The sequence below is a fragment of the Lactuca virosa genome, chromosome 5, assembly GCF_052849685.1.
Source record: "Lactuca virosa cultivar CGN04683 chromosome 5, Lactuca_virosa_CGN04683_v6, whole genome shotgun sequence".
NCBI classification, from domain to species: domain Eukaryota; kingdom Viridiplantae; phylum Streptophyta; class Magnoliopsida; order Asterales; family Asteraceae; genus Lactuca; species Lactuca virosa.
The window spans coordinates 311,461,600-311,486,371 of NC_136430.1; the positions used below are offsets into that span (position 1 = coordinate 311,461,600).

Sequence of the window (24,772 nt, forward strand, 5' to 3'; positions counted from 1 at the left end):
AGGTGTCAACACGTGCCCCGGCAACATTGAGGATTACAGACGGCCGTCAGGGCCGGAGTGAGGCGCCAGTGGCGAAGAGTAGAGCTTTTTAGATGACAGCAGAGGAGGCGCGAGCGACTCCTGATGTGGTGACGGGTATGTATCTTCCTTTCATCTCTTTATTGATACTGATTGTTTCTTATGATTGTATGTTTGTATATATAGGGTCGTTCCTAATGAACGACATTTCAGCTAAAGTATTATTTGATTCGGGGGCTACCCGATCATTTGTTTCGCTTGCGCTTAGCAAGAGGTTTAGCAGAGCTCCGGGGGAGCTGGATTGTCCACTCGAGGTGGAAATAGCGGACGACAGGACCGTCAGGGTCGCGAGAGTGCATAAGGCTTGTTCGCTTCGGTTATTCGATGAGCAGTTTTCAGTAGACTTGGTTCCTATTCCTCTACGAGGGAACAAGGTTATAGTGGGTATGGATTAGATGAGCCCCAATGGGGCGGTGATTGATTGTGAGCTGCAGTTAGTGAGGGTTCGCACTCCCAGTGGGGGAGAGTTAGTGATTCAGGGCGAGAGGCCGCAGCGCGGACCGATTCTGTGTTCAGCAGCGAGAGCGAGGCGCTACGTTCAGCAGGGTTGCGCAGGGTACATCGCCTATGTCATAGATGCCCAGGAGAAGGGTAAGGCGACAGTTGACGATGTGCCAGTAGTACGAGAGTACCTGGACGTATTCCTAGAGGATTTGCCCAGAATACCTCCGGAGAGACAGGTTGAGTTTCGGATTGACCTGGTCCCGGGTGCGGCTCCGATAGCCAAAGCACCGTATCGGTTGGCTCCTCTAGAGATGCAGGAGTTGTCTATGCAGCTGCAGGAGCTGCTAGACAAGGGTTTCATCAGGCCGAGTAGTTCACCATGGGGAGCCCCGATCTTATTCGTGAGGAAGAAGGATGGGTCGCACCATATGTGCATAGATTATCGGGAGCTGAACAAGGTAACGGTGAAGAACCGTTACCCGCTCCCGAGGATAGATGATTTGTTTGACCAGCTTCAGGGAGCATCTTGGTTCTCCAAGATTGATCTACGGTCAGGATATCACCAGATGCGGGTCAGGGATGAGGATGTGCAGAAGACTGCTTTTAGGACCCGCTATGGTCATTATGAGTTTGTGGTGATGCCGTTCGGGCTCACCAACGCTCCAGCCGTGTTCATGGATCTCATGAACCGCATATGCAGACCGATGCTGGATCGGTCTGTGATAGTGTTCATTGATGACATCTTGGTTTATTCCAAGACTCAGGAGCAGCATGAGGAGCACCTGAGAGAGGTGCTAGAGACGCTGAGGAGGGAGAGACTTTACGCGAAGTTCTCCAAGTGCGAGTTCTGGTTGCGCGAGGTGCAGTTCCTTGGTCACCTCGTCAACCAGAAGGGTATACTAGTAGATCCGGTCAAGATAGAGGTTGTGATGCAGTGGGAGGTCCCGAGGTCTCCAACTGAGATTCGGAGCTTCCTAGGACTGGCAGGGTATTACAGGAGATTCATCCAGGATTTCTCCAAGATAGCAGTTCCGCTCACCCGACTGACAAAGAAGTCGGTGGTGTTTCGCTGGGGGCCTGAGCAGCAGGCAGCATTTGAGACCCTCAGACAGAGATTGTGCGAGGCGCCAATCCTTACCCTGCCAGAGGGAGTAGAGGATTTTGTAGTTTACTGTGATGCTTCGATCACAGGTATGGGAGCAGTGTTGATGCAGCGAGGGCATGTGATAGCTTATGCCTCTAGACAGTTGAAGCCTCACGAGGCTAACTATCCGACGCACGATTTAGAACTGGAGGCAGTGGTGTTTGCCCTCAAGATTTGGAGACATTACCTCTATGGGGACCGCTGTATCATTTACACGGATCACAAGAGTTTGAGGTACCTCATGGATCAGCCGAATCTGAACATGAGGCAGCGCCGATGGTTGGATGTGGTAAAGGATTACAACTGTGAGATCCTTTATCATCCGGGCAAGGCCAACGTAGTGGCCGACGCCCCGAGCAGCAAGGCGGTAGCAGCCCCGATCAGGGATATATGTCTGAGGATGACAGTGATTACTCCATTGTTGGAGCAGATCAGAGAGGCACAGGTTGAGGGCCTGAAGGAGGAGAGGCAGAAGTGTGAGAGGATTGTGGGCCGAGTAGCTTCCTTTGACTATGACAGTCGAGGATTGTTGACCCTTATGGGAGAGTATGGGTACCGTACTGGGGCGGAGTACGGCAGGTATTGATGGATGAGGCCCACAAGTCCCGGTTCTCCATCCATCCAGGGGCGACGAAGATGTATAGAGATCTTCGACCCGATTATTGGTGGCCCTGCATGAAGCGGGACATAGCCTGGTACGTAGAGAGATGCCTGACCTGCAGGAAGGTCAAGGCAGAACACCAGAGACCCCACGGCAAGATGCAGTCGTTAGACATTCCTGTGTGGAAATGGGAGGATGTCACTATGGATTTCATCACTAAGCTTCCCAATACCGCACGTGGAGTTGACTCGATTTGGGTCATAGTGGATCGGCTGACCAAGAGCGCGCATTTCATACCGATTCAGGAGAGCATATCGGCCGAGAAGCTAGCCGATATCTATGTGCGCGAGGTAGTGGCACGGCATGGGGTGCCTGTATCAGTAGTATCAGACCGAGACGTCCGTTTTACTTCCAGGTTTTGGAAGCGGTTTCATGACGAGATGGGAACTTGTCTTCATTTTAGCACCGCTTTCCACCCCCAGACGGACGGGCAGAGCGAGAGGACGATTCAGACTCTTGAGGACATGCTTCGGGCATGTGTCCTAGATTTTGGTGGCAGTTGGGATACGTATCTTCCATTAGCGGAATTTTCATATAACAACAGTTACCACGCTAGTATTGACCGCCCTACTTTCGAGATGCTCTATGGGAGAAAGTGTAGGACCCCGATTTGTTGGGGCGAGGTCGGTCAGCGAGTCATCGGGAGTACCGAGGTGGTGCTCAAGACCACAGAGTTGATCCAGCAGGTCCGTAGCAAATTGCAGACTGCGCAGAGTCGACAGAAGAGTTACGCCGACAGGAGGCGTTCGGACTTGGAGTTTTAGGTGGGCGATATGGTCCTCCTGAAGGTATCACCCTGGAAGGGTGTTATCAGGTTCCGGAAGAGGGGCAAGCTGGGCCCCAGGTTTATTGGTTCTCTTAGGGTTTTGGCCCGGGTGGGTCGGGTTGCTTATCGGTTGGACCTTCCAGCAGAGCTTAGCCAGATCCACAACACTTTCCATGTTTCTCAGTTGAGGAAGTGTTTGGTGGATGAGTCAGCAGTTGTACCCTTGGAGGATATTCAGGTTGATAGCAGCCTGAATTATATCGAGAGACCAGTTGTGATCTTGGATCGGAAGACGAAGACCTTGTGGAACAAGGTGGTTCAGTTAGTGAAGGTGCAGTGGCAGCACCGAAAGGGTTCAGAGTGGACGTGGGAGGTCGAGGACGAAGTTTAAGTTAAGTGGGGGAGAGTTGTAACGCCCCATTTCTGGTATGTGATTTAATTAAAGTAATTTTCATTTCTTAAAGGGGTAATCGACGAGTCTGTAGCCCGACTCGTCGAGTAGAGACGGGATTTGCACGCGGTTTAAGTTGGCAACTCGACGAGTCCATATCCTCGGACTCGGCGAGTCTGCCAGTCTGGATGAAACCCTAATTTCAAGGGTTTGCATCCTATTTAAACGTTATTATGCGCCCCAAACCAGCCTCAATCATCCTCAGAACGTCCCTTACTAAACCCTAGCCTTCCTTTAAGCATTCTTGGGATATTTCTCATTTTGTGGAGGATTTTGGTGCATTTTGAAGTTAGAAGAAGAAGGGAGAAGAGGAGTTCTCAAGAGAAGCAAAGAAGATCTGAGTTTATTGTGTCATTCCAGCTTCCATTAAGGTATAAAGCTTGAATCTTGGCTTGTCATCATGTAGATCTCCTTAAAAGCTTGCTAGTGTGGTTTTTGAGCCTTTTCTAGACTTTGAGGTCGATTTTTGAGTAGTTAAGTCGAATGGTTTTCAGATCTAAGCATTTCAGGACTCCTTAAGCTCAAGGTTGCCACCTTTATTGAGCTAAGCACCCATTCCAAACCTAGATCTCCTCTTTTAACTCCTTTTTGGGCATTTTAGCTTATCTTGAGCATGCATGAACGTAAAGTTAGAAACTTTACGTGTGAAATCAGTCCTAGGAACCCAGATCTACGAATTGGATGCATTGGAATCGAGAGAAATCGACTGTATAGTAATGGCATGCTTGGGACTCGGCGAGTTGTCCTTCAGACTCGACGAGTCGAGTCGCGAGTCCCCGAGATTTCCCCTTTGAGAGTTTGCGAGTGGAATCAGTGAGTGGGAATTAGACTCAGTGAGTTGAGACGTAGATCTAGTAATGGAGGGACTCGGCGAGTCTGCGCCCTGACTCGGCGAGTCCAAGGCAATCTTCTTGCCTTAAGAACAGACTCGACGAGTTGTTCATACAACTCGGCGAGTCAGTTGAAGATGGACTGGTTATTAGCATCGAAGTGGAACTCGTCGAGCCTATGTTAAACTCGACGAGTAGTAGCGAACAGAGAATTAGATATGAGAACAGGGACTCGACGAGTTGGCGGCCCAACTCGGCGAGTCCGGTCAACTGGAAAGTGGACTTTGACCAGGAAGTTGACTTGGACCAGGGGTAAAATAGTTATCAGTATCTGATTTAGTGTTTATGGGATTTGTAGCCGGGGAGTTCCGGAGCAGCAGTCAGACAGTTCCAGATTTAGCACCTCAGCAGCCAGCGTTACGAGGTGAGTTTCCTTCTAGTAGGAACGGGTCTACGACCACAATGCCGGCCCGTTTAGCTAGCAGTAGTTTCGGGCTTCGGTCTGATGCAGTAGTTCATTGTGCTTGATGTCTTTATGATTCGAGCATGTCTTTGTGTTATGTGTTCCGGACTTCGGTCTGATGCAGTATGCAGTATATGTGTTTATGCCAGTAGTTATGATTATGCTATGCTATGTTCAGTCAGTTCCGGACTTCGGTCCGATGCAGAGGGCAAGGCCCTAGTTAGTTCCGGACTTCGGTCCGATGCAGTTTCCGGACTTCGGTCTGATGCAGAGGGCAAGGCCCTGGTTAGTTCCGGACTTCGGTCCGATGCAGTTTCCGGACTTCGGTTTGATGCAGAGGGCAAGGCCCTGGTTAGTTCCGGACTTCGGTCCGATGCAGTTTCCGGACTTCGGTCCGATGCAGTGGGCAAGGCCCAGTAGTTGCTTTATATGTTATTGTATGGTATGTGGTAGTTTGGGGGAGCTCACTAAGCTTTGTGCTTATAGTTTCAGTTTTTGGTTTCAGGTACTTCCGCTAGTAAGGGGAAGAGCTCGGGATGATGGCATGGCACACACCACAGCTTCAGTTTATCCTGGGAGTTTTATTCAGATATTTTGATATGTTTTGACATCAGTTGATTTGAGAAACTTATTATGACATTTTGAGACACATGATCCATGGATTTATCTTTTAATATTTGATGTGATGATTGAGTAAAGTTTTCAAACGAAAATTTTTGGGTTGTATTTTTGGGATGTTCCAAGAGGGATGCCGTAATCCAAGCTATAAGATATTTGAAGGTAGGTGAATGACGATTCACCAATTTCCACCATGAAAAACGAAATAAATTATTAGGTTTTAATTGGTTTTGAAACTCCTAGATTCTTTGAGATTCATTGAACTTTTCAATGGCATGTTTCAATCTCGAGTGTGCCCTTCAAATTTTGTGACTGGGATGCCGAGGATCACAAAACAAGGTGTGAAGTAATCATGCAAATTACTTGGTACTCTTAATGTTTATCACTCAATCGATGTGCCGGTTAACCACACGCGCTCCACCGACCTATGATAAAACTTAAGCCACCCTTTGCCTACCTTGTTAAGTCCAGGTTAGTGTGCCGGTTAACCACACACGCTCCACTAACGACTTAATCAAAGTGCAAAGTGTAATTTCATGGGTTAGCACCTTATTCACATTTTCCTAAAGTAACTAAGATTGAGAATTTATAAAACATTTAGTTACTTTATAATCATCATACTTTTAATGAGGATTAAAGTCATTGTCCTACCCGTTCGGCTAACGACCCTCCACCAGTCAAGGAAGCGGTGGGTGAGAGTGGACACCCATTATGCTGCCATTTTATAGGCAACGACCTTATACCCCCCTTATAGACTGGCTTCGTGAATGAGGCCTACTAACGGTAAAACGACTTATTCTTATACATATATAATTATTATTAATCTTATAATATTATAAAGTATAATGGTTGAATTTTAACTTTTAAAATTCTAGGGGTTGGAACTAAAGTTTACTAAAATGTGTGAGACTTTACATGTTCCAAAACTTGAGGGCAAGTTTTGTAACTTTCAAAACTTTTCATCTTTCATAACTTATGAGTTAATGGTTTATTAAAATGAAAGCCTTTTAATTTTATGTAACCTATGTGTTTCTTTAATGGACTTTAAAAGAATGACTTTTGGTAATCCATAACTTGAGGACAAATTATGGATTCCATTAAAACACATAATGATCAAGAATTAAACTATCAAGCAAGTTGCAAATAATTCCTATGATCTTCTAAACTCATAAGTGTATGAATATTCATATCAACAATTTCAAGAATCATAAATAAACCATACAAGACTTGAAATTTTGATAATAGCCATTGAAAATGGATTAGCATAACCATTACACCATCTAAAACAAGTTTTATAAGACCAAAATAGTTTAGGGTAATGTTTCTAGTCCATTTCCAGCAGCAAAACTCGAAAATATGCACTCTGGGCATTCTACTCGTCGAGTGCATGAACTTACTCAACGAGTAGGATGATTTTAGGCATGGACTCGTCGAGTCCCCCCATGGACTCGGCGAGTTCACTCAGCAGATTGCATATTTTTCGACTTTTTTCAACAATTTGCATCAAGTATCAAGAAAACAAAACCTGGCTCTGATACCACTGATGGGTTTTGAGCATTCTAACACTCATATGGTGTACATGCAACCCTAGAAAACCTTGGATCTATTTTTTACTAAGATACATGCAAATTTTCTTTTCCAAGGTTCTTAACCTAACTAGTATGGCATGGGGAACCTTGAAACATAATAAGCTAGTAGTGTTACATACCTTTTAGTAGTGGTTGATTGCTTGGAGTTTGAGAGCCTAGCACCAATAATGTGGATGTCTCAAATGGAAGTCACAAATCACCACAAACCTCGGAAACTTGAGAGAATAGTAGAACACTTCTAGAAACCGGCCACCCTTAGTTCTCACACAAAAACTAGTGCAATTTCAAGTGCCAAATACTCCTTTATATAGTGTGGTGGATTAGGGTTACTGTCACACCCCCAAACCAAGGATGGCGGAAACGTCCAGGGGTGGAGGACTTCATGTATAGTATCATAACAACAATTGTAATAGTAATTCAAGCAAACACAACCAACATATATATAATTGAAAAAGTTACATCATTGTATGAATTACATGTTTACGAATCAATTACAATATGTTGACAAAATATGAAATAGTAGACGCCTTAGCGTCCCATCCTCAAAAGCACTTGGTTACCTGTTTACTGATTTCCTGAGAATACAAGTTGTTTGAAAAAGTGTCAACACAAAGGTTGGTGAGTTCATAAGCTTTTGTTTGGTATTATTAAAAGCCTTTCGTTTGTAAAAGTAGTATTTGTTTGTAGAAAATGCAATATTTTCCTTAAAATGTATATGTAGTCTTAAATTCAAAGACCGAAATGTATAAGTAACTTTTCTTACTTATAATAAATAATGTAAGTTTAAATCGACATAAACTCGTTTAATTTTTAATGAAGTTCCCGTAAATTCCAATATTTATTAATACTTTGTGTGAGTTTATCATAACCATGCTATGACCAAGGTTGCCTAAAACGACGTTCTTCGGACGTCGGAAATGTTATGACATTTGTCACCCCAGACCTATCGGTCTAACTGTTGCATGCAGTTTAGGTGTGGGTTTGTCAAACCCAATATAGATCTATACACAAGTATCACGCTCTCCCTCGAGGAGACTCTGGTTATAATACAGGACTTATTTGTAAATTGAATCGAATGTCTCACAGAAGTCATTAACGAATTTACGTGTAGTGTAATGAAAACTTGGTACCGTATGGCCGTACCTTGCTTAATGAAAATATTCTTTGTATAAATGTACCCTTTTTAAATGTATGTGTTATGTAATGTATCATAAACTATACCTATTATAGTTTATCAACCAAGGGTAGTACGTAGTAATGTATGCAAACTATATTCAAAATAGTTTATTAAATGTTTGAATATATCGGTTGTACTTTGATTATAATCACTTGTTATTCTTTATATTCAATATGTCCAAATCCATTTGTAAACTGATGTGTGTCTATATATTAAGACAAAATGACATATATTGCAATAACATATAAGCACATAAAGATATACACCTTGCTCAACATGTTACAAGGTGAAATGAAATTGACAGCAGCTTTTTGTTGAATACAGTTTCTGTTGCTGTTCTTAGAAGATTTATAGAAAAGTTATCAAAGCTCCAAATCCAAATCCGCAAATTCTGAGAGTTTGGAATATGAGTCTAGTTTGTTCGTAAATTTTATCATGATTTTTAGTGATCTCTAACAGAGGTGAAAATGTTCATAATCACAGATTGGTCCGGGTTTGCCTCTGAAATGATAGGCAGTTTTGTAAAAATCACCATAAATTGTAGAAAAATCATATGGAGATGTGCAAGTAGTCATTTTAAAGCTACGAGTTTGAACTACGTGCACCTGGAACAGTTTTGAAAACTAAAATATTTAAGTTGACCAAAACAGTCTGTGATCGAAGTCCATCTTTTCTGATGTAATCTGTTAGAAAAAGTTTAATTGTGTTCTTGATGATTTTACTTGTATTCCCCCCTTAAAACCTAAGAAAAACATGTAAATGTAGGGGTATGAACTCACCCTATGTGGTTTCAGTAGATGAAAGTGAGAGAGAGGAAGTGTTCAACCCAAGAACACTAAGAATATGTCTTGATGATTCGAGAATCTAACATCGAATAAGATGGAATTTGTGTAAGATATCAATGATTTGAGTAGAATGGAGTGTAATAATTATATGAATGATGAAGATACTTACTAATTGAAGAAAGAAATCCCTGAAGAAAGCCTTGAAGTTCTTGAAGTTGAGAGAAAAGATGAGAGAATTTTGGAGAGTGTCCTTTGGTTGCTAAGTGTAGAATGAAAGAACTTTATGGAGAATGAGGAGAGAGGATCAATCCTCCAGCTCTTAGAACGTGGGAAGAGCTGGAGATTGGGTGTAAAGGTCCACTAAGGTGACAAGGAGTAGTGGGAAAGAGTGGCTAATCATAGAGTGAGGTGGTGGTGGTTTGCTTTTGCCATAAATTAAGGAAAAGCAAATATTCCCTCAATAATTAGTTCAACCACTAATTCTTTTAATATATTTTTATAAAAACCCTGGAGATTTATATATTTTGGGGCCTTAGTTTATAAAATAAAGTTTTGGGTGAAAATACCACGTTAAAATAATGAAAAACAGAGTTAAAACGAAGTCGTAGTCGAAAAACCGGTAAAAAGGGGCCGTCTGCGAGACCTCTCGGATGGGGGCCGAGACTTCGGACCCTCGCATGCGAGGCTGCTGTCTGATGGCTTCGGATTCGGTCTCCTGAGAGGCTTCAGCTTCGGTCCTGATGAGAGGCTTCGGATCCGAGGCCTCGGATGAGAGGCTTCGGTCCTGAAGTTTCCGTTTTGGGTCCTTAAGGCTATTTTACCCGTTTTTACCCTGTTTCAAGTGGTTTTTGACCCGGTTAAGGGTCGGGATGACCCGAATGATTCCAAAAAGTTATGGGAACTTTTAAGAGAGATTTGGGAGAGATTTCAAATAGAAAGAGATAGAGTGAAAACGATTTAGAGAGGTTTCGTTTGTGATTAATTTGAGTGTCCGGCTTCATAACGCAAGGTTCGTAAACCCCGTTAAACCGTGTTTTAGTGTCGTACACACTCCCGATGAGTGTGCAATAATGTTTTATCGTTTTGGTTCGTTGTTTAGCACTGTTAAGGCTAAGGAAAATCAAACACATGAACTTTCCAAATGATGATTTCTCATTAAAATAGCGAATTGTATAGTGATTACATAACGTAAACCCTAACATACAAGGGTTATTGGAGTTGACCGGTTTGACTTGTTGACTTTGTTTGACTTTGACTTGACCGAAATTTGACGGTTGTCACAGTTACATCCATGTAAACCCTAATATCCATGACTTTTCATTTCCATGAGATCCATGGGTTAAAAGCTCCATGGACTATCCATGGACTTTCCATGCAAGCCTAACCCATTCTAAATAAGCAATAGCCCACACTATATAAATAGAAGAGTCCATATTTAATTAGTCACCTTTTTGATCACCAAATTAATTCTAAATTAATTCTAGACCAATACGAATTAAATAATATGATTTCATATTAATATATTAGAACTTATAATATATTAATAAATCATAATTTATACTATTCTCAAAAGATTATCCATATAAATTGTTCGGGTGAAGTGCAACCCAAATGGACCATGCCGGGTCGGGTCAAGTACATCTCAAATATAGTTATGGACTTAGACACCTTATCCAATACAAAGGTCCAAGCTTTATCCAGCTAGAGAAGAGCTTTTATGCATTAAACCCTCCATAGAGTTGTGTTTTGGCACCTTGAGCCCTAGGTGTCATGCATGGACGTAAAGCTTGTGGCTTTATGTGGTATTTCACCCTTGGGAGGCTAGATCTAGAGTTTGGGGTTGTAGTTCTGCCTTAAATCGTCTGAATGGGAAAATGAACTTAAGGGACTCGACGAGTTGATGAGCCAACTCGACAAGTCGGTTAGGAGTTACCCCGATGGTCTGGACGCGTTACGGACTCGGCGAGTTGGTGAGACAACTTGGCGAGTTGAGAGGGTTTTACCCGTCTATGGTTTCAGAGTGGACTCGACGAGTTGACGAGACAAATCGACGAGTAGGTGGGGTTTTCTGGTTCTTTGGGCACTGCATGGACTCGACGAGTTGGTTAGCAACTCGACGAGTGGACTTGGGTTTTCGCGATTTATTGAGTTTTGAAGGACTCGACGAGTTCATGAGCTGTACTCGGCGAGTTGAGTCAACATGGACTGTTGACTTCCATTGACTTTTAGAGTTGGATCAGTTTGACTATTGAATTTCGCTGACTTTAGGGTTTTGGCCAACTGTGGATTTTGGAGGCCACGGAGGGGCGGAGATTAGACCAGCAGCTCGAGCGTGGGATACGTTGCTTTACTCTACGAGGTGAGTCTTCTCACTATACTTACCTAGAGTGGTAATCTTTGTGTGACCGGAGGGTCTTATGTGCTTATATTGAGTATTGTGATATCATGCATTATGTCTTTGTGATTTATGTTGTGTATTATTCTGAGCTTACTGAGTTAGGACCGGAGGGTCCACCCGAGTTGTGGGACTGGAGGGTTCCACTGAGACACATTGACCGGAGGGTCTTATTCGAGTATAGCCATGAGAGGCTAATGAGATGTGTATGGTATTTGGGGGACTCACTAAGCTTCGTGCTTACCGTGTTGTGTGATATGTGTTTCAGGTACTTCTCAGGATCGCGGGAAGGTGCCGGCTTGATTGTACACACGAGATGGAGTTATGCTTTTGAGGATCCTGGATTTTTATTCAAACAATTATGAAATTGTGTTTTGATAATTTGGTACTTCAGAGATTTTGTGAGATGTGTAAATGAAAATTACATAGTTTTAAAATGAAAATTTTATTTGAAAATTTACGGTGTTACACAAATTAATTATTAAGAAGCCTGAATGGTTATAAAATTCGAATGATTCAAAGCTTGTAATGATTCATGACTCAAATCTTGAATGCATCCATATTCAACACATGTACAAGGTGTGTGAACTTTCACAATTACCAACATATGATATTCTCTATAATGAAGAGTTTTAAGTCAATTCCACAAAAGCCAATACTAAGCGGATTGTTACAAATTAAAACATTGAACTCTTGAAGTGACTTAAAAGAAGTGTAGTGTTTATTTTTTCTTTTTTAGAGATAAAGACACCAACTAAAGCTTTGAAGTAATTTAAAACATAACAGAAGTTAAGAAAAATACTTTTCACTTAAGCATTTTATTGAACAGATGGCAGACGAAAAAATATAATCCAACCTATCCGCATCAAAATCTCAAACCCAACATTCCGATAAGCTACAACACTATGATAACCTGACATAAATCAATAAATTCTAAAATCCAACCTTAGTGTCAGTTCATTGTGGTGAGAAACATGTTTTGTTATCCATTGCTTGATCATCTCCAAATTCTAAGATCCCATCTCACTGTGTGTTCTTATTTCATTTTATTTCCTCTCCAAGCGGTAATAAGAATCTAGGAAGGTCAGCATCAATTACTGTAAACTTGGATTCTCTTCGTAGATTCTTGTTACCCATCATGATATGCATCCCTTATAAATTATATTTAAAAAAACAACACATGAAGATATAACTTACCTTAACATTATATCGACCACCTGGTAAAACTGGTAGCGACTTTCATCAAGCTTCCATCTTTGTCTAGATGGACAAAAGTAAAAAGGGAAACTCAATCCATTTCTAAAACGATCTTATAGTTGATGTTTAGTTTGTGTAGTCTCCATCCACTCCTACAAATTCTAATTTCTTGTTCGACCTAACAACTGACAACCAATGACGACGGAGGAGATTTCAAAGTCTGATTTCTTTACAAAAAAGACGGAGCGAAAATAAGGGTACATATGTCCATTCATTGAAATAAGAGGTGAACACTTACGTAGAAATTAGAAGGAGTCGTCAAAAAAAGATGTAAAACCTTCAACTTCAATCCATCTATTTTCTGTGAACCCTATATGCTGGAGCATCTTTGTGCGTGTGTCTCTCTTATCACAAACCGGAAATAGAAAACAACTCAAACAAGATTTTAGAGAAGCGAAGGCAAATGATTGTGGTGGGGATAAAAAGAGGTGACAACGATGATAGAAAACGGTGGTAATGGTTGTGGCGAAGGCGGTAAAATTTTAGGTTTCTTAGGTGTTCCCAAAGAACTTCGACAAAGGAGTGGAGCTGTTGCAGTCAATTAGAAAGTGCATAACTTCAACATAGAAATTAAACAGGTTCCATGTAAAATGAACAAAAGACAGAAGAAAACACAAAAGAAGATTATTTGAACCACATGAACCTAATACAACTCTAAATTACATGAAATAACACAACATAAAAGAACATAACAAACGAAAGAAGAAAGTCACAAGAGAAACCTGAAGAACAGCAGAATCGCTGGTGGAAAATTAGAGAAACGGAAGCGGTGATAGAAAGAGGTCGGTATTTAGAAAACTCAAATTGTGTCTCTCAAAAGTCGATATACTCAATAAGGTTGAAGGTTTATGTTGTGTAATAGAACGGTTGCAGATGTGATTCACAATAAAGAAGGAAAGCAGCTGGAGATAAGTCGAAGTTAAAGATCGGGATGGGTATCGCACAAAAACAAAAAATGAAAAGTAAAAGAACGACTCACTAAAGGTGGGTTCTTAAGCGGAACCGAAATCAACGATATATGGTGATTAAGGAAGTGATGAATAAACGATTGGCAAGAAACCTCTAGAAGCATGGAGAACAGGTCTGAGGTCCTGTAACCTAACCTTCACTGTTGCTGGCATCTTTCGCTTTGAAAGCCCTAAAATCCCAAAACGATCGACAGTGGATTCAAAGGTTGAAGATACGAAGGTCGTGAAGATTTTTCGAGACATTCGAGGAGTGAGAAAGAAAAAAAATCATCGGCGAAGGTAGAGGTGAAGTGAATAAGGAAGAGACTGAAATTGAAAGAAGTGTTTAACACGTGTTACCTAGAGCAAAGCCATTGGACAGTTGAAACGGTTGATTGAGAATACACCACGTAACACAACACATGTTCAAGAAAGTAATCAGACATTGAAAAAAAAATTAAAAGTGTTCCAATAAGATTACATAACTGTTCCTAAGGAACAAACTTTTAATATATATATATATATATATATATATATATATATTTTGTTCCCTTTTGGATGTGATCCTATTGACCACTTTTAATTTTTTATTTTTTATTTTGACTTTTTATATACATAATACCAAATAATTTAATAGATCGGTTTGGAATCCCCACGATAAGTTAAAGGGGGTATTTAAAAAGTATACTATCTTAAAGGGGTGTAGAGTAATTTAGTAAAATACATTGCTCCGCCAGTCCGCCGTCTATATCTCTGGCTAAAAACGAGAGGGGAGGTCTTGTACGATAATTGAACAAACAAATGGGGGAAGGCTCCTATAAAACGAAGAAGAAGAGGAGGTACTTGGAAGATTCCGTCTCTTCATCTCCATCATCGTCGGCTTCGATCTCTTCTTCTGAAAGCGACGACGAATCTTCCTCGAAGCGGCACAAAAGCAGCCGGAGGCATCGGCACCGGCGGAGCAGCGAAAGGGGGAGTTCTAGAAGAGAGAAAGAGAAGAGGAGAGAGAGGCGGAAGAAAAAGAAGAGAGATAAAAGTGATAAAGATAGAAGGAAAGGGAGCAGTAGCCGGAGATCATATCGAGAAGGAAAAAGGAGGGGCTCAGATTCAGATACAGAGTCGGAGGAGAAGGAGAAGGAATACGGATTGTCTGATGATAATAGTAATTTGCCTGCGAGTGATCCTGTAGAGGTGGTGAAGTATATATTGGATGAGTTCCCTGCTGTTGCTGATGATTTGGAGCAGGTGCTATTTTCTTACCTTCGACTGTCTCTTGCGTTTGAACTTTGAATGGAATTCCATAGGCTGATTTTCGCATATGAATTTACAGATTTAGTAGTGTAGGAATTTCTTTTGTGTTGCTAACAGGGATACTGAATCTAGGTCAAGGAAATAGGTTCTGTTGGTGCAAACTATTTGTTAGGGTTTCTGCTAACAATATGGAATCATATTTTGACAAATGTAGAAGCCTAGAAGGTGATGCTGCTACGTTTTTTTAGTTCTTTCCTAGTAAAGAACTGCAGTTGATGCGTTTCAAATGGTTTGGTTTACACCTCCAAAACGGACATGGATTTTACAGTAAACTCTATGACAAACAGAACAACCATTGGCTATATTGATTGTAGTCCTCAAGTTTATATTATAAAGGTTTATTTTAGTCAGTTGATTATTAGTCAAATACTTCTATTAAACTATGTGACAAGTTTAAATTTGCATTTATTGGGACGAAGGGAATAAGTCTTCATCTTAGTGTATTTCAATTCACTCCAAAGTAGACAATAGCATTGTTGACTGATCCTACCCATTTTCCCATTAATTAGAACTGTGTGTTGTGTACCACTTAGCTGTTCTGTTTCATCAAATATAGGAATACAGTTGGTGTCACTCACTCTGCAACATGTTTAATCATATGTAATGTAAAAATGAATATGTCTTGCTGAGTTTACTGATCACTTGAATTTTCATCAGCTTCTGCGTATGATTGATGATGGACAAGCAGTTGATATATCTGGTCTATCTGAGAAGTCTTTAGTAAAATACCTGCGAAAGCTGTTCGTGTCCTTGAAACTCAATGAAAATGGTCGATTAGTCTTTCTCTTGCCTTCTGATGTTCCTCCAACTCTGGAAGTTGTTGGAGCTGTTATACGACCTAAATCAGAACCTCAAAGGCCTGTTACTAATGATCATGAACCAAATGATGATGTGTATGCTGAAAAACACAAACCTGCTGATGGTGGTTCTAATCTTCCATCTGCACAAGAAGACATTGCAGCTCCTAGGAAGAGGTAAGGTTTCACATTACTTGCCTATTAGTTTTAATTCGATCCATGATTGCTGTAGTTTTAAAGTGAAATGTGTTGGCAGAGAGGAAGGTTTATTCTAGAATGATTAGCCTAACATGATTAACTTATGCAAATCTGCTGCTGAGTCTTCAGGGTTATTGGGCCTGCAATGCCATCTGCTGAACTGCTTGCTGCAGCAGCTAAATTAACTGAAGCAGAGGCTGAGTTAAGGTATGTATGGAAGTTTCTAATATAATGCCTCCTCAAGATTCAAGAATTGATTTTATGAAAAATTAGATTCGGATGAATATATCTGTTTTGTTGAATATAATTCCAAAACTGCTAGTTAATATAGCTTTGATAAATGTAGGGAAGCTGAAATTGGTGAAGATGATGCACTATTTATTGGACCTCCACCTCCTGCTGTGGTCAACGAGGCTGCATCTGCCAATGATGCAGAGCGTTTTGAGGAGGTCTTAACCTACTTTGCTTTTCAGAACCTTTTCTCTTCATTCAGTTGTATTTTTTCAAATAACTTGTTAATAAACTTGCATACCTATCAAAACCATCTATTGTTTTTTTTTGACATTGAAGTTCATCTTATCAGTAACTAGTTAACAGTATATGTTTAAAACATCATGGGCTATATGCAACAAAGGGTAATGTACTTTTCATTTTTTCATTACAACATTATACTTTCTTTTCTTATTACAATATCGTATTTTCAAATGATTTCTTAAAGTACAATTAGAAGAAATAATTTAGAAGCACGGTGTTGTAATGAGAAGAATGAAAGTGCAATGATGTGATAATAAAGTTTGGAATGCACATTGCTAATTTTTGCATTTAGCCCTTCATGTATTTCTCAAAATGATGTGTATATTTTTCTTTTAGGAATGCATGTCTTGATTTGAGGTAATAAAGGTTTTCAAATTTATCAAGTCAAGTGTTTAGTGTTGTGCATGCAACCATTGACAAGTAATTCTTGATAAGTGGCATGAAATTATAAGAATCACATCATGTCAATCTGTTATTGTTTCACCCTATAAAATTTCAGAAGGTCATTAGTCTTAAAGATATATTAACATTAGCATATTAAGTTTTTTGAGTTTTATTTGATCAGGTCACAAGAATTATGGGAGCAGAGGTTGACAACCCATATGATATTGTTGGTGTCAATAGGCATATGGCAGCAGACAACCTTAAGAAAAGGCAAGTTGATGCTTATCATTTCTGTTTTTATTTTTTTTTACAGTTTAATGATTAAGTTAATGTGGGGTTTTTCAGATATTGGAAGCTGTCTCTTATGGTTCACCCTGACAAGTGCACTCATCCAGAAGCCCACCAAGCATTCATTAAGTTGAATAAAGCTTTTAAAGATTTACAGGATCCTGTCAAGGTTAGTACTTAGTAGTACTACTATGCAAATGCTATCTTGAAAAACTTACCATGGAATCTTGAAAAATTTGTATGTTTTTAATTTTAGCGAAAAGCAATGGATGACAAAATTGACGAGAAGGAGGAAAAGGAAAGATTTAAGGTACATGTTTACATTCCCTAATAGCAGAATACCATTAGTTATTACTTATTAGTTATTACTTATTAGTTAATCTTAATATTAATATTTTTGCATTTCTTTTCTTTTGTAGTTGGAGTTGAAAGCAATGCGTGAAGCTGCACAATGGAGGCGTTTGCAAGGTAAAAAACTAAACTAATTTCTTTTAACATTTACAACTCCATAATTATTATAATTTCTATTATTAGTGGAGTGAGTATGGAAAGGTGGTGGTTGGCAGGTATTTCAATGGAGGGTGATGATGCACTCTTAGCAGACATGGATGTAAAAGTCGAACGAACAAGAGATGAATGGATGACAACACTACCTCCCGAAAGAAAAGTAATCCTTCATTTTTATTTTATTATTAATAACTTTTTTCTCTCTCTACTTATTGTTTTCTTTTTACTGTTTTATCCTCCTCAGACTGGTGTGGCAACACAGCAATCAACAAAAGCATTTAACAGGACTTCTAAAGAGGGGCGTGGTGACACCAGTGCATGGACCGATACCCCTTCAGACAGAGCCCAGAAAGCAAAAATGAAGTATGTTTCTTGATTCTTGATTGTTGCACGTGTTTTACTCTCTTTCAATAAATACCTAAAATACCCTTTATGCAGTTATTTGGAGGCGTATAATCAGGCTGCAGCACTTGCTGCGGGGGTTGTTCAAGACGAGGGAAAACGTAATGCGGATGCGGAATTGGTGGACAAATACAACAAAGCAAAAAGGTCAAAATCATTGGTGGAAAAGCATTTAGAGTCCACTCGGGTTCGGTCAAAGAAAAAGTCAAAGGTGGAGGAGGGAGGAAAAGAGAAGAAACAAGATGAATGGGAGGGACAGCATCCTTGGAAACCATGGGATCGTGAAAAAGATTTGACAGGTGGACGACAGAATGTCAAGTTGGATGCTGAGAATATGGCACAAGGATTGACTTCAAGGTTTTCTTCAGGATCATTTCAAAGAAATTTTCTTTAAAATACATACCAATCATAGTGTTGGGTTTTACATGATTTTAAGTTTAATCTTTACTTAGATGTCAATTGTTGATTTGTTGTACTGCAAAAATCATCCTTCCTTTTCCTCTCTTTATATAAAGTTTGTATCTCGTCCATATTTTAATTATTTCTCAACTTTGATTAATCCTAACCAAAATTGATAATCATTTCTTATTAACTAAAACCTACTTTTAGATACCTGATAATTATTGGTGCATTAATATATAGGAATGTAATAAAAAACAAAAGTTTATAACCAAATGTTAAATATCTACGATAAAAGACTAAAAATAAAGGTTTACTTCAATTTTATTTTGATATCACCTGTGCCGAATTTATTGTAAAATATTTTTTATACTCTTTTCTTTCAATTTTTGGACTTATAGTTGGAACAAACATTTTGTATTGTGAAAATTTCAGTTCTAAAAGAACTAATTAATAAAGAATTTTGATTATGATTATAGATCAAACTTGCGCCCATGGCCTAATGGATAAGGCGTCTGACTTCTAATCAGGCGATTGTGGGTTCGAGTCCCACTGGGCGTGTATTTTTTTTTTTTAATTCCAAGATTTTTCAGAAAAAATAAATCGTGTAAAAACGTAAAATGCGCATCCGGGGAATCGAACCCCGGTCAGTACCGTGGGAGGGTACTATGATACCACTACACTAGATGCGCTGTACATTTTTATCTTCACTTTCAATATATTTAAATTCTCTACGATATCGATTCAACTCATAAACCATATTATGTGACAAAAGCTAAATTTGTAATGCCTTTGAATATCAAAGCTTAAGAAAATAATAACGACATTTTGAATATCCGTTAAATGTACAATAGCTAAACAATTCTAAGGTTTATACAACATTCATACATCCATTTCTCCAAACTTCATCCACTCTAGTCTAATCTTCTACATACGAATAAACCAAGTTAAAAACACTAGTAAACATGTTTCTTTAGAGATAACATATAAGCTCTTCAATCTCTGTTACAACTTAAGAGATTGTCACTTGAGCTTCATAAACATTTAAAAGAAATAAAGCACCATAAATAATAGAGATTCATCAAAACATAAAATATCCATCAGTTAGTTTGCCAAGCCATCAGCTCCTTCCCCAATCTTTGAAAGCAACTGCCCGGTAGAATTTGTGTACTCCAAAAACTACACCCAATATAAAATTTTATCATTTTAGGATGATAGAAAATACTCCACAAAAGATTTATTGAAAAAAAGTTCAGAAATACACTTTCACCTCTTTAGTAATCTCTTCACATTTACTGAATAATATTTGTTGTTTAGCTGTTGCTGAATCATTCTCCACATTAATCTTTTCATTTATAGCAGCCACCTAACAAGTTTCAAATAATATATAAAAAATTTAAAAACAATATCCGTTTCAAAAATTTATAAAAATCCATACCTCTGCAACCAGAGCTTCTATGTTTTTTTGCCTTTGTTCCAATCCATGTCTATTATATTCCACTTGTGATCTCACATTATTAAGTTCTTTGGAAGCCTCTTCACACTTAAGATCCTTTTCTTTTTCTAATTGTTGTAGTAGTTCCTCTAATTGGTCCGCTGGAAATTTATATAAGAAAAAAAATATATAAAAAATTTGAAGTTTTGGGCGCCTTAAATATAAAACTTTATAAAGAACAACCTCTGCCTTGTTGTTCAAATAATTTGGCTTCAAGTGATTTATCCAACACCCCATCATCACTATTCTTAACTTTCAACACCTTCACATCTTTCTCAACTTGTTTGGCTGAGTTCACCTGTTAAAAACAATGGTTAAATCAATAAAATGGTGAAACTACTTTCTGTTTTTCTGTAATTTTTTAAAGTTAAATTCAAGAAAAAAATAATGTGGTTTCATTGATTTGTAACAGAACCTGCTCTTGTAATGCCTGCATCTGCTTCAAATGTTTGCTCATTTTCTTGCTAGCCTGAAAAACAACATTCATGCAAATTTACCAATTTGCCATTACCAAATACTAATAAAATTGATCATAATCCACAACTATGTAATATTATTACCTTTGCATAGACTTCAAGGATGGCAGATTTTTCATGAAAAGACTGCATTGCTTCTCTTTCTGCATTCTTAGCCTCAATTTGAACTCCTTTCTTTTCCTCCAATGCCCTCTTAAAGTTATGAAAGAATTATATTATATATCTCTTCATTTGATTGTTAAACAACATTTTCACCTAATAGTTTAATGATGAAAAACTAAAATAACTTCCACCTGTAGTTTATCTGGAGATTGAACAATTTTGGAACGCAGACTCGCATTTTCTTGAGCACTTTGTACCAAAGCAAACTCTGCACTTGAAATCTGAAAAACAACAAGGATTATATGGATCCAATTATTAAAAGAAAAAGAAAAAGAGGATCCAAATTAACATTCATAATGAATCAATCGTTTCAACATCAAGAACATGTGTACCTTTTCATCCATTTCTTTAACTGCATCCTTCTTTTTTCTAAATGTAGCCTTTAGGGACATTTGCTGATTATTAAGAGATGAAATTGTTTGGCGTAGTTCTTTAATTTTGATGTCAACTTCTTGAATTAGTGGCATCTCCTTTTCTCTTGATTCATTAAACTCTAGTAATTCTGCATTTAACTACAATCAAGATATGCATAGTTAGCGAATTTTCAGTCTGATTGAATAAATAACCAATTATAACTTTTTACACCTACCTGTGATATTCTATTTTCAATCGCTTGTTGTTGCTCATCAAGATTTGTCACATCTTCCACGACTGGTTTTATTAGCTCCATTCTTGTGTCTCTAGGATGTTTGAAACAACATAATATCTTATGTTGATGGCAAAATGATGATATTTTTTCATGATTAAAAGTGGATGCTATATACAACTTGGTAAAGTTGTGAAATTTCATAGTAAAAAGGAAGTATATAAATCAGTAAATCACAAGATGCAAAATGTAGCCGAGCGCAATTCCAAAATGTATGGCTAACTAATTCAAACAATTTGGGGTTTACATGAGAAGAAACTGAAAGAATTCCAAAATGATGAATTAAATGAAAAAATACCTGTGAAGGCAAAAATTAAGGATAGTACCAATAAAAAACTCAGTGCGATCGCCTTCAGGCTTAATGAGATCTTTTAGAGTGAAATTCTTAGGGCAGTCGAGGGCGGAAATGACTCCCCTTATCTTGTTGAACAAATTCATCATTCTTACAGAGTCAACATGCAAATCGGGGTTTTCAAGTTGTTCTAGGTCTACGAATTCGACTAGTCCGCAATCTTCCCTGAAAATTCAACAGATACTTGGGAAATTTGATAGACAGATACTTTGTAAATGTAAAAAGACATTAGGGTTTAGAAAACTGTACTGGAGACAGCCGATGTGGACGAGTATTTGAGTGTAGATATTGTTGACGACATCGGGCCTGGGATTGATGAGTTCGGCTTCGGAGACGTTGACGATTCGTGATTCGGCGAGTACTCCGATGATCTCTTTCCGGGGGAGTTTCGGATAATCGAACTTAGACATCTCTCCTTGTCTGTGTTTGTGTATGTGTGTGTGAGAGAGAGAAAGAGAGGAGGAGTTTTATGTGTGTTTTCCCGCCATAGTGAATTAAAAACGATGGTCTTATATTTGTTGTTAAGCTAATTACATCGCACACCCAAAAGGCCAAAATCTTAAAAAAAAAAAACCCGAAATGTCCAATTTCATCGATCTAGTCATACTTTTGGTTATAACATATATGAAAATGGTCAAAATCAAATAACGTAGTCATAACATCTCCCATTTTCTATTTATTATTTTTTTTTGATGTTTTTAATTTTTATTTTTCTAATTTGTTTTATTTTTTTAATTTATGTCATAATATAAAAAAAACATATAAATTAATAAAACATAATTAAATTAAATATTTAATTAAACATACCATTTTAAAAATAAAAACGAAATTACAAAGGAAAAAAACATTGACCGAAAACATACGATAGTCCTAATAATTTTAAAAAAATAAAACCGATACACTATTCTTCGCCTAAATATTTCCGCTCGATCTTTGCCTTCATTTTTCGGAACACCTCCGCCCGTCTCGGTGGCATATTCTCCTCACTAGTTTGAAGAATTGTCAACTCCTTCGTAATGCGATCTTCATCGGCTTCACGACGAAGGAACTACAAATGCTCATAGTGCAACTCATATCTTTTACGCGCGATTTCGTTGTGGTCGTCGAATTTCTGTTTCATTTTCGCTTGTTCTCGAAGTCTACTTTCGCTTTCCACTGCATGTCGTTGAGCCCGCCTCGCTTTGTCATGACCTATCGGTCGTCGAGGTGGGGAGATCTCTTCGATGTCGTTGAAGTCGTCTGGTATCTCATCTGTGTCCACATTGAGGTCGATGTTCGTGCTTACGTCCGAAACGTCGATCGAACATGAGCCGCGAGACCTCTTGGATTGTTGTTTCGGAAATGTGTCCGTTTTATTCCATTTTAGGTCTTCCTTAACAATCTCCCAAATCTTTTCGTGCTAAAAAAATGACTCGTCTCGACATGATATTGGACCCTCGCCGCTCTATAAACATCAAAATCGTTCGCACCACGTTGCTTGTGCGAGGAAAGTTTGTTGTAGATGGAATTGAACTTGGTGAACTTCTTGCTTATTTGAGTCCATTTGCTACTCAACATATCGTGATTGCGATAATTTGCATCCTTCTTCAAAATGGTCCGAAATTTCCCTATCACAACTTCCCAAAAAGCGACTTTTCTCATATTGCTTCCTTGAGTTGGATTTTTTGATGTCCCACACCGTGACACCGCCAACGCGTATTCTTCCTCTGCAGTCCACCATGTTGGATGTTCGTCTTCCGAATCCTCCACCACGACCGCTTTACCTTTCCTTCTTGCTCTCACTTTGTTGGTCGGTTTTTTTTCGGCTCCCCCTCCCCCCGGCTTGCGTTTCGGGTGCTGTTTCTTACGTGGGTGGTGGTTGTGTGGTATTTGGTTGCATTGTAGCGAATGTGTTGAGAATGTTTTGTGGAAGGGTTGTAGGGAATTGTGGTGGGGTGAGGCGGGATTGAAAAAGTTGTCGGGAATTGGAAGTTACGGTATGCCTTGAGTGTTGAGGATGTCCGCGTACAACTCGTATTGTGCAAAACCGAGAGGCGGATATGTATTTGTGTTTGGAGGATGAGTGTTGGGTTTTGATCCATATGGTGTTTTGTGTAAAAATGAATTGAGAAATGGTATGTAAAAATCGAAGTGAGAAATGGTGAGTAAAATTTGAAGTGAAAATGTATATATATGTTGAGTAAAAATTGAAAAAAAAATAGTTTCTTTTAACATTTTGACCGTTCTTCAACGGTCCATTTTATGATCGTTACCAAAAAAAATCGACACAATTCATCCGTTTCTTCTCGTTGCCACCATAACGCACGCTAACATAATGCCTAAAAATGGGGACCCGGGGCGGTGTTCCTAGCGTTATGACGACGTTATCCCGCTGTCACGTCGGAATAACGCGCCTTCACGTTGCCCGCTCCCACCCATCTAAAGCAAATTAAAAAAAAAGGTTTGTTCAGTATTGCAACAGACACCTAACCCTGTCCCCATCAAGAACAAATATAAGACCATTGGGTGGGCAATTCAGGTTATCAAGTCAAATATTGTCATCTCACATTTTAATATGTTATAACATGGAGTGGAGGTGGTGTTTCCATGTTATAACATAGTAATAAGAGGAGAGGGAGAGGGAGAGAGAGAGAGAGAGAGAGAGAGAGAGAGAGAGAGAGAGAAGAGAAAAAAATGATTTGATTGGATGTTGCCTCTTGCACTCGTTACCACATTTCATAACACCACATCTCATAACTAGAGGTTGGGGCGGTATTACAACCGTTACCATGGCGTTAAGGCGCCTCCACGTAGACAAAAACATCCCTCCACGAGCCCGTACCGAATAGTCTAAGTGAAATGGTTTGAGAAATAAAATATTTACTATTAGAATTAATGAATTTCACGTGTCATAATCTCTAAATATTATTAAAAGAGAACCCTTAATTGACCAATGAAGCAATCAGGGCCCTTGATTGTATTTCAATCCTATGTTTTACACCCTTAGATCAAATTGTTGACACTATATTCCCCAAATAGAATTCAAACACAATTATATTTAATTATAGAATATAGAATCTTTAAATTCAACATTTATGTTATAAATTGAAGCATATCATTCTATTTTTATACGAGATATCAGTTTACCTAATTAATATTGTTTCTAATTTAACTCTTTTATTTACAGCTTTTGGCTTCAAAATTTAAACTTGTTCAATTTTTTATTTTCGTTTTGAA

General features: G+C 38.9%; 2 protein-coding genes and 2 non-coding genes across 4 annotated transcripts; 2 read left to right on the top strand and 2 right to left on the bottom strand.

Moving 5' to 3' along the window:
• Positions 1–14,365: 14,365 nt before the first annotated feature.
• On the top strand, positions 14,366–18,575 carry LOC145115888 (DNAJ heat shock N-terminal domain-containing protein). The gene is made up of 11 exons (XM_079052248.1): positions 14,366–14,850; positions 15,574–15,890; positions 16,041–16,118; positions 16,258–16,360; positions 17,011–17,099; positions 17,175–17,286; positions 17,374–17,427; positions 17,537–17,585; positions 17,684–17,784; positions 17,869–17,987; positions 18,063–18,575. The coding sequence occupies exons 1-11, from the start codon at positions 14,407–14,409 to the stop codon at positions 18,418–18,420; spliced, it is 1,824 nt and encodes a 607-aa protein (XP_078908374.1). The 5' UTR covers positions 14,366–14,406; the 3' UTR covers positions 18,421–18,575.
• Positions 18,576–18,913: 338 nt separating this feature from the next.
• On the top strand, positions 18,914–18,986 carry TRNAR-UCU (transfer RNA arginine (anticodon UCU)). Its single transcript has one exon. It is a non-coding gene; the product is annotated as a tRNA-Arg (tRNA).
• Positions 18,987–19,046: 60 nt separating this feature from the next.
• On the bottom strand, positions 19,047–19,117 carry TRNAG-CCC (transfer RNA glycine (anticodon CCC)). The gene has a single exon. It is a non-coding gene; the product is annotated as a tRNA-Gly (tRNA).
• A 114-nt stretch (positions 19,118–19,231) lies between these two features.
• LOC145113027 (kinetochore protein) lies at positions 19,232–22,102 on the bottom strand. Its single transcript, XM_079049138.1, has 11 exons — positions 21,806–22,102; positions 21,503–21,721; positions 21,148–21,238; positions 20,891–21,070; positions 20,690–20,779; positions 20,481–20,588; positions 20,336–20,389; positions 20,104–20,218; positions 19,864–20,021; positions 19,696–19,791; positions 19,232–19,604 (listed from the first exon to the last, which is right to left on the bottom strand). Exons 1-11 carry the CDS (start codon positions 21,964–21,966, stop codon positions 19,530–19,532), a joined length of 1,347 nt encoding a protein of 448 aa, XP_078905264.1. The 5' UTR covers positions 21,967–22,102; the 3' UTR covers positions 19,232–19,529.
• Positions 22,103–24,772: the final 2,670 nt, after the last annotated feature.

What these genes read in the sequence shown, in the direction of transcription:
- LOC145115888 (XM_079052248.1), top strand. Translation starts at nt 14,407, where the DNA reads ATGGGGGAAGGCTCCTATAAAACGAAGAAGAAGAGGAGGTACTTGGAA. An exon ending in ATGCAGAGCGTTTTGAGGAG is followed by an intron (nt 16,361 to 17,010) that starts GTCTTAACCTAC and finishes TTATTTGATCAG; the next exon opens with GTCACAAGAATTATGGGAGC. An exon ending in ACAATGGAGGCGTTTGCAAG is followed by an intron (nt 17,586 to 17,683) that starts GTAAAAAACTAA and finishes GGTGGTTGGCAG; the next exon opens with GTATTTCAATGGAGGGTGAT.
- LOC145113027 (XM_079049138.1), bottom strand. Translation starts at nt 21,966, where the DNA reads ATGTCTAAGTTCGATTATCCGAAACTCCCCCGGAAAGAGATCATCGGA. An exon ending in AATCTCCAGATAAACTACAG is followed by an intron (nt 20,589 to 20,689) that starts GTGGAAGTTATT and finishes CATAACTTTAAG; the next exon opens with AGGGCATTGGAGGAAAAGAA. An exon ending in GTGAAGAGATTACTAAAGAG is followed by an intron (nt 19,605 to 19,695) that starts GTGAAAGTGTAT and finishes TATTGGGTGTAG; the next exon opens with TTTTTGGAGTACACAAATTC.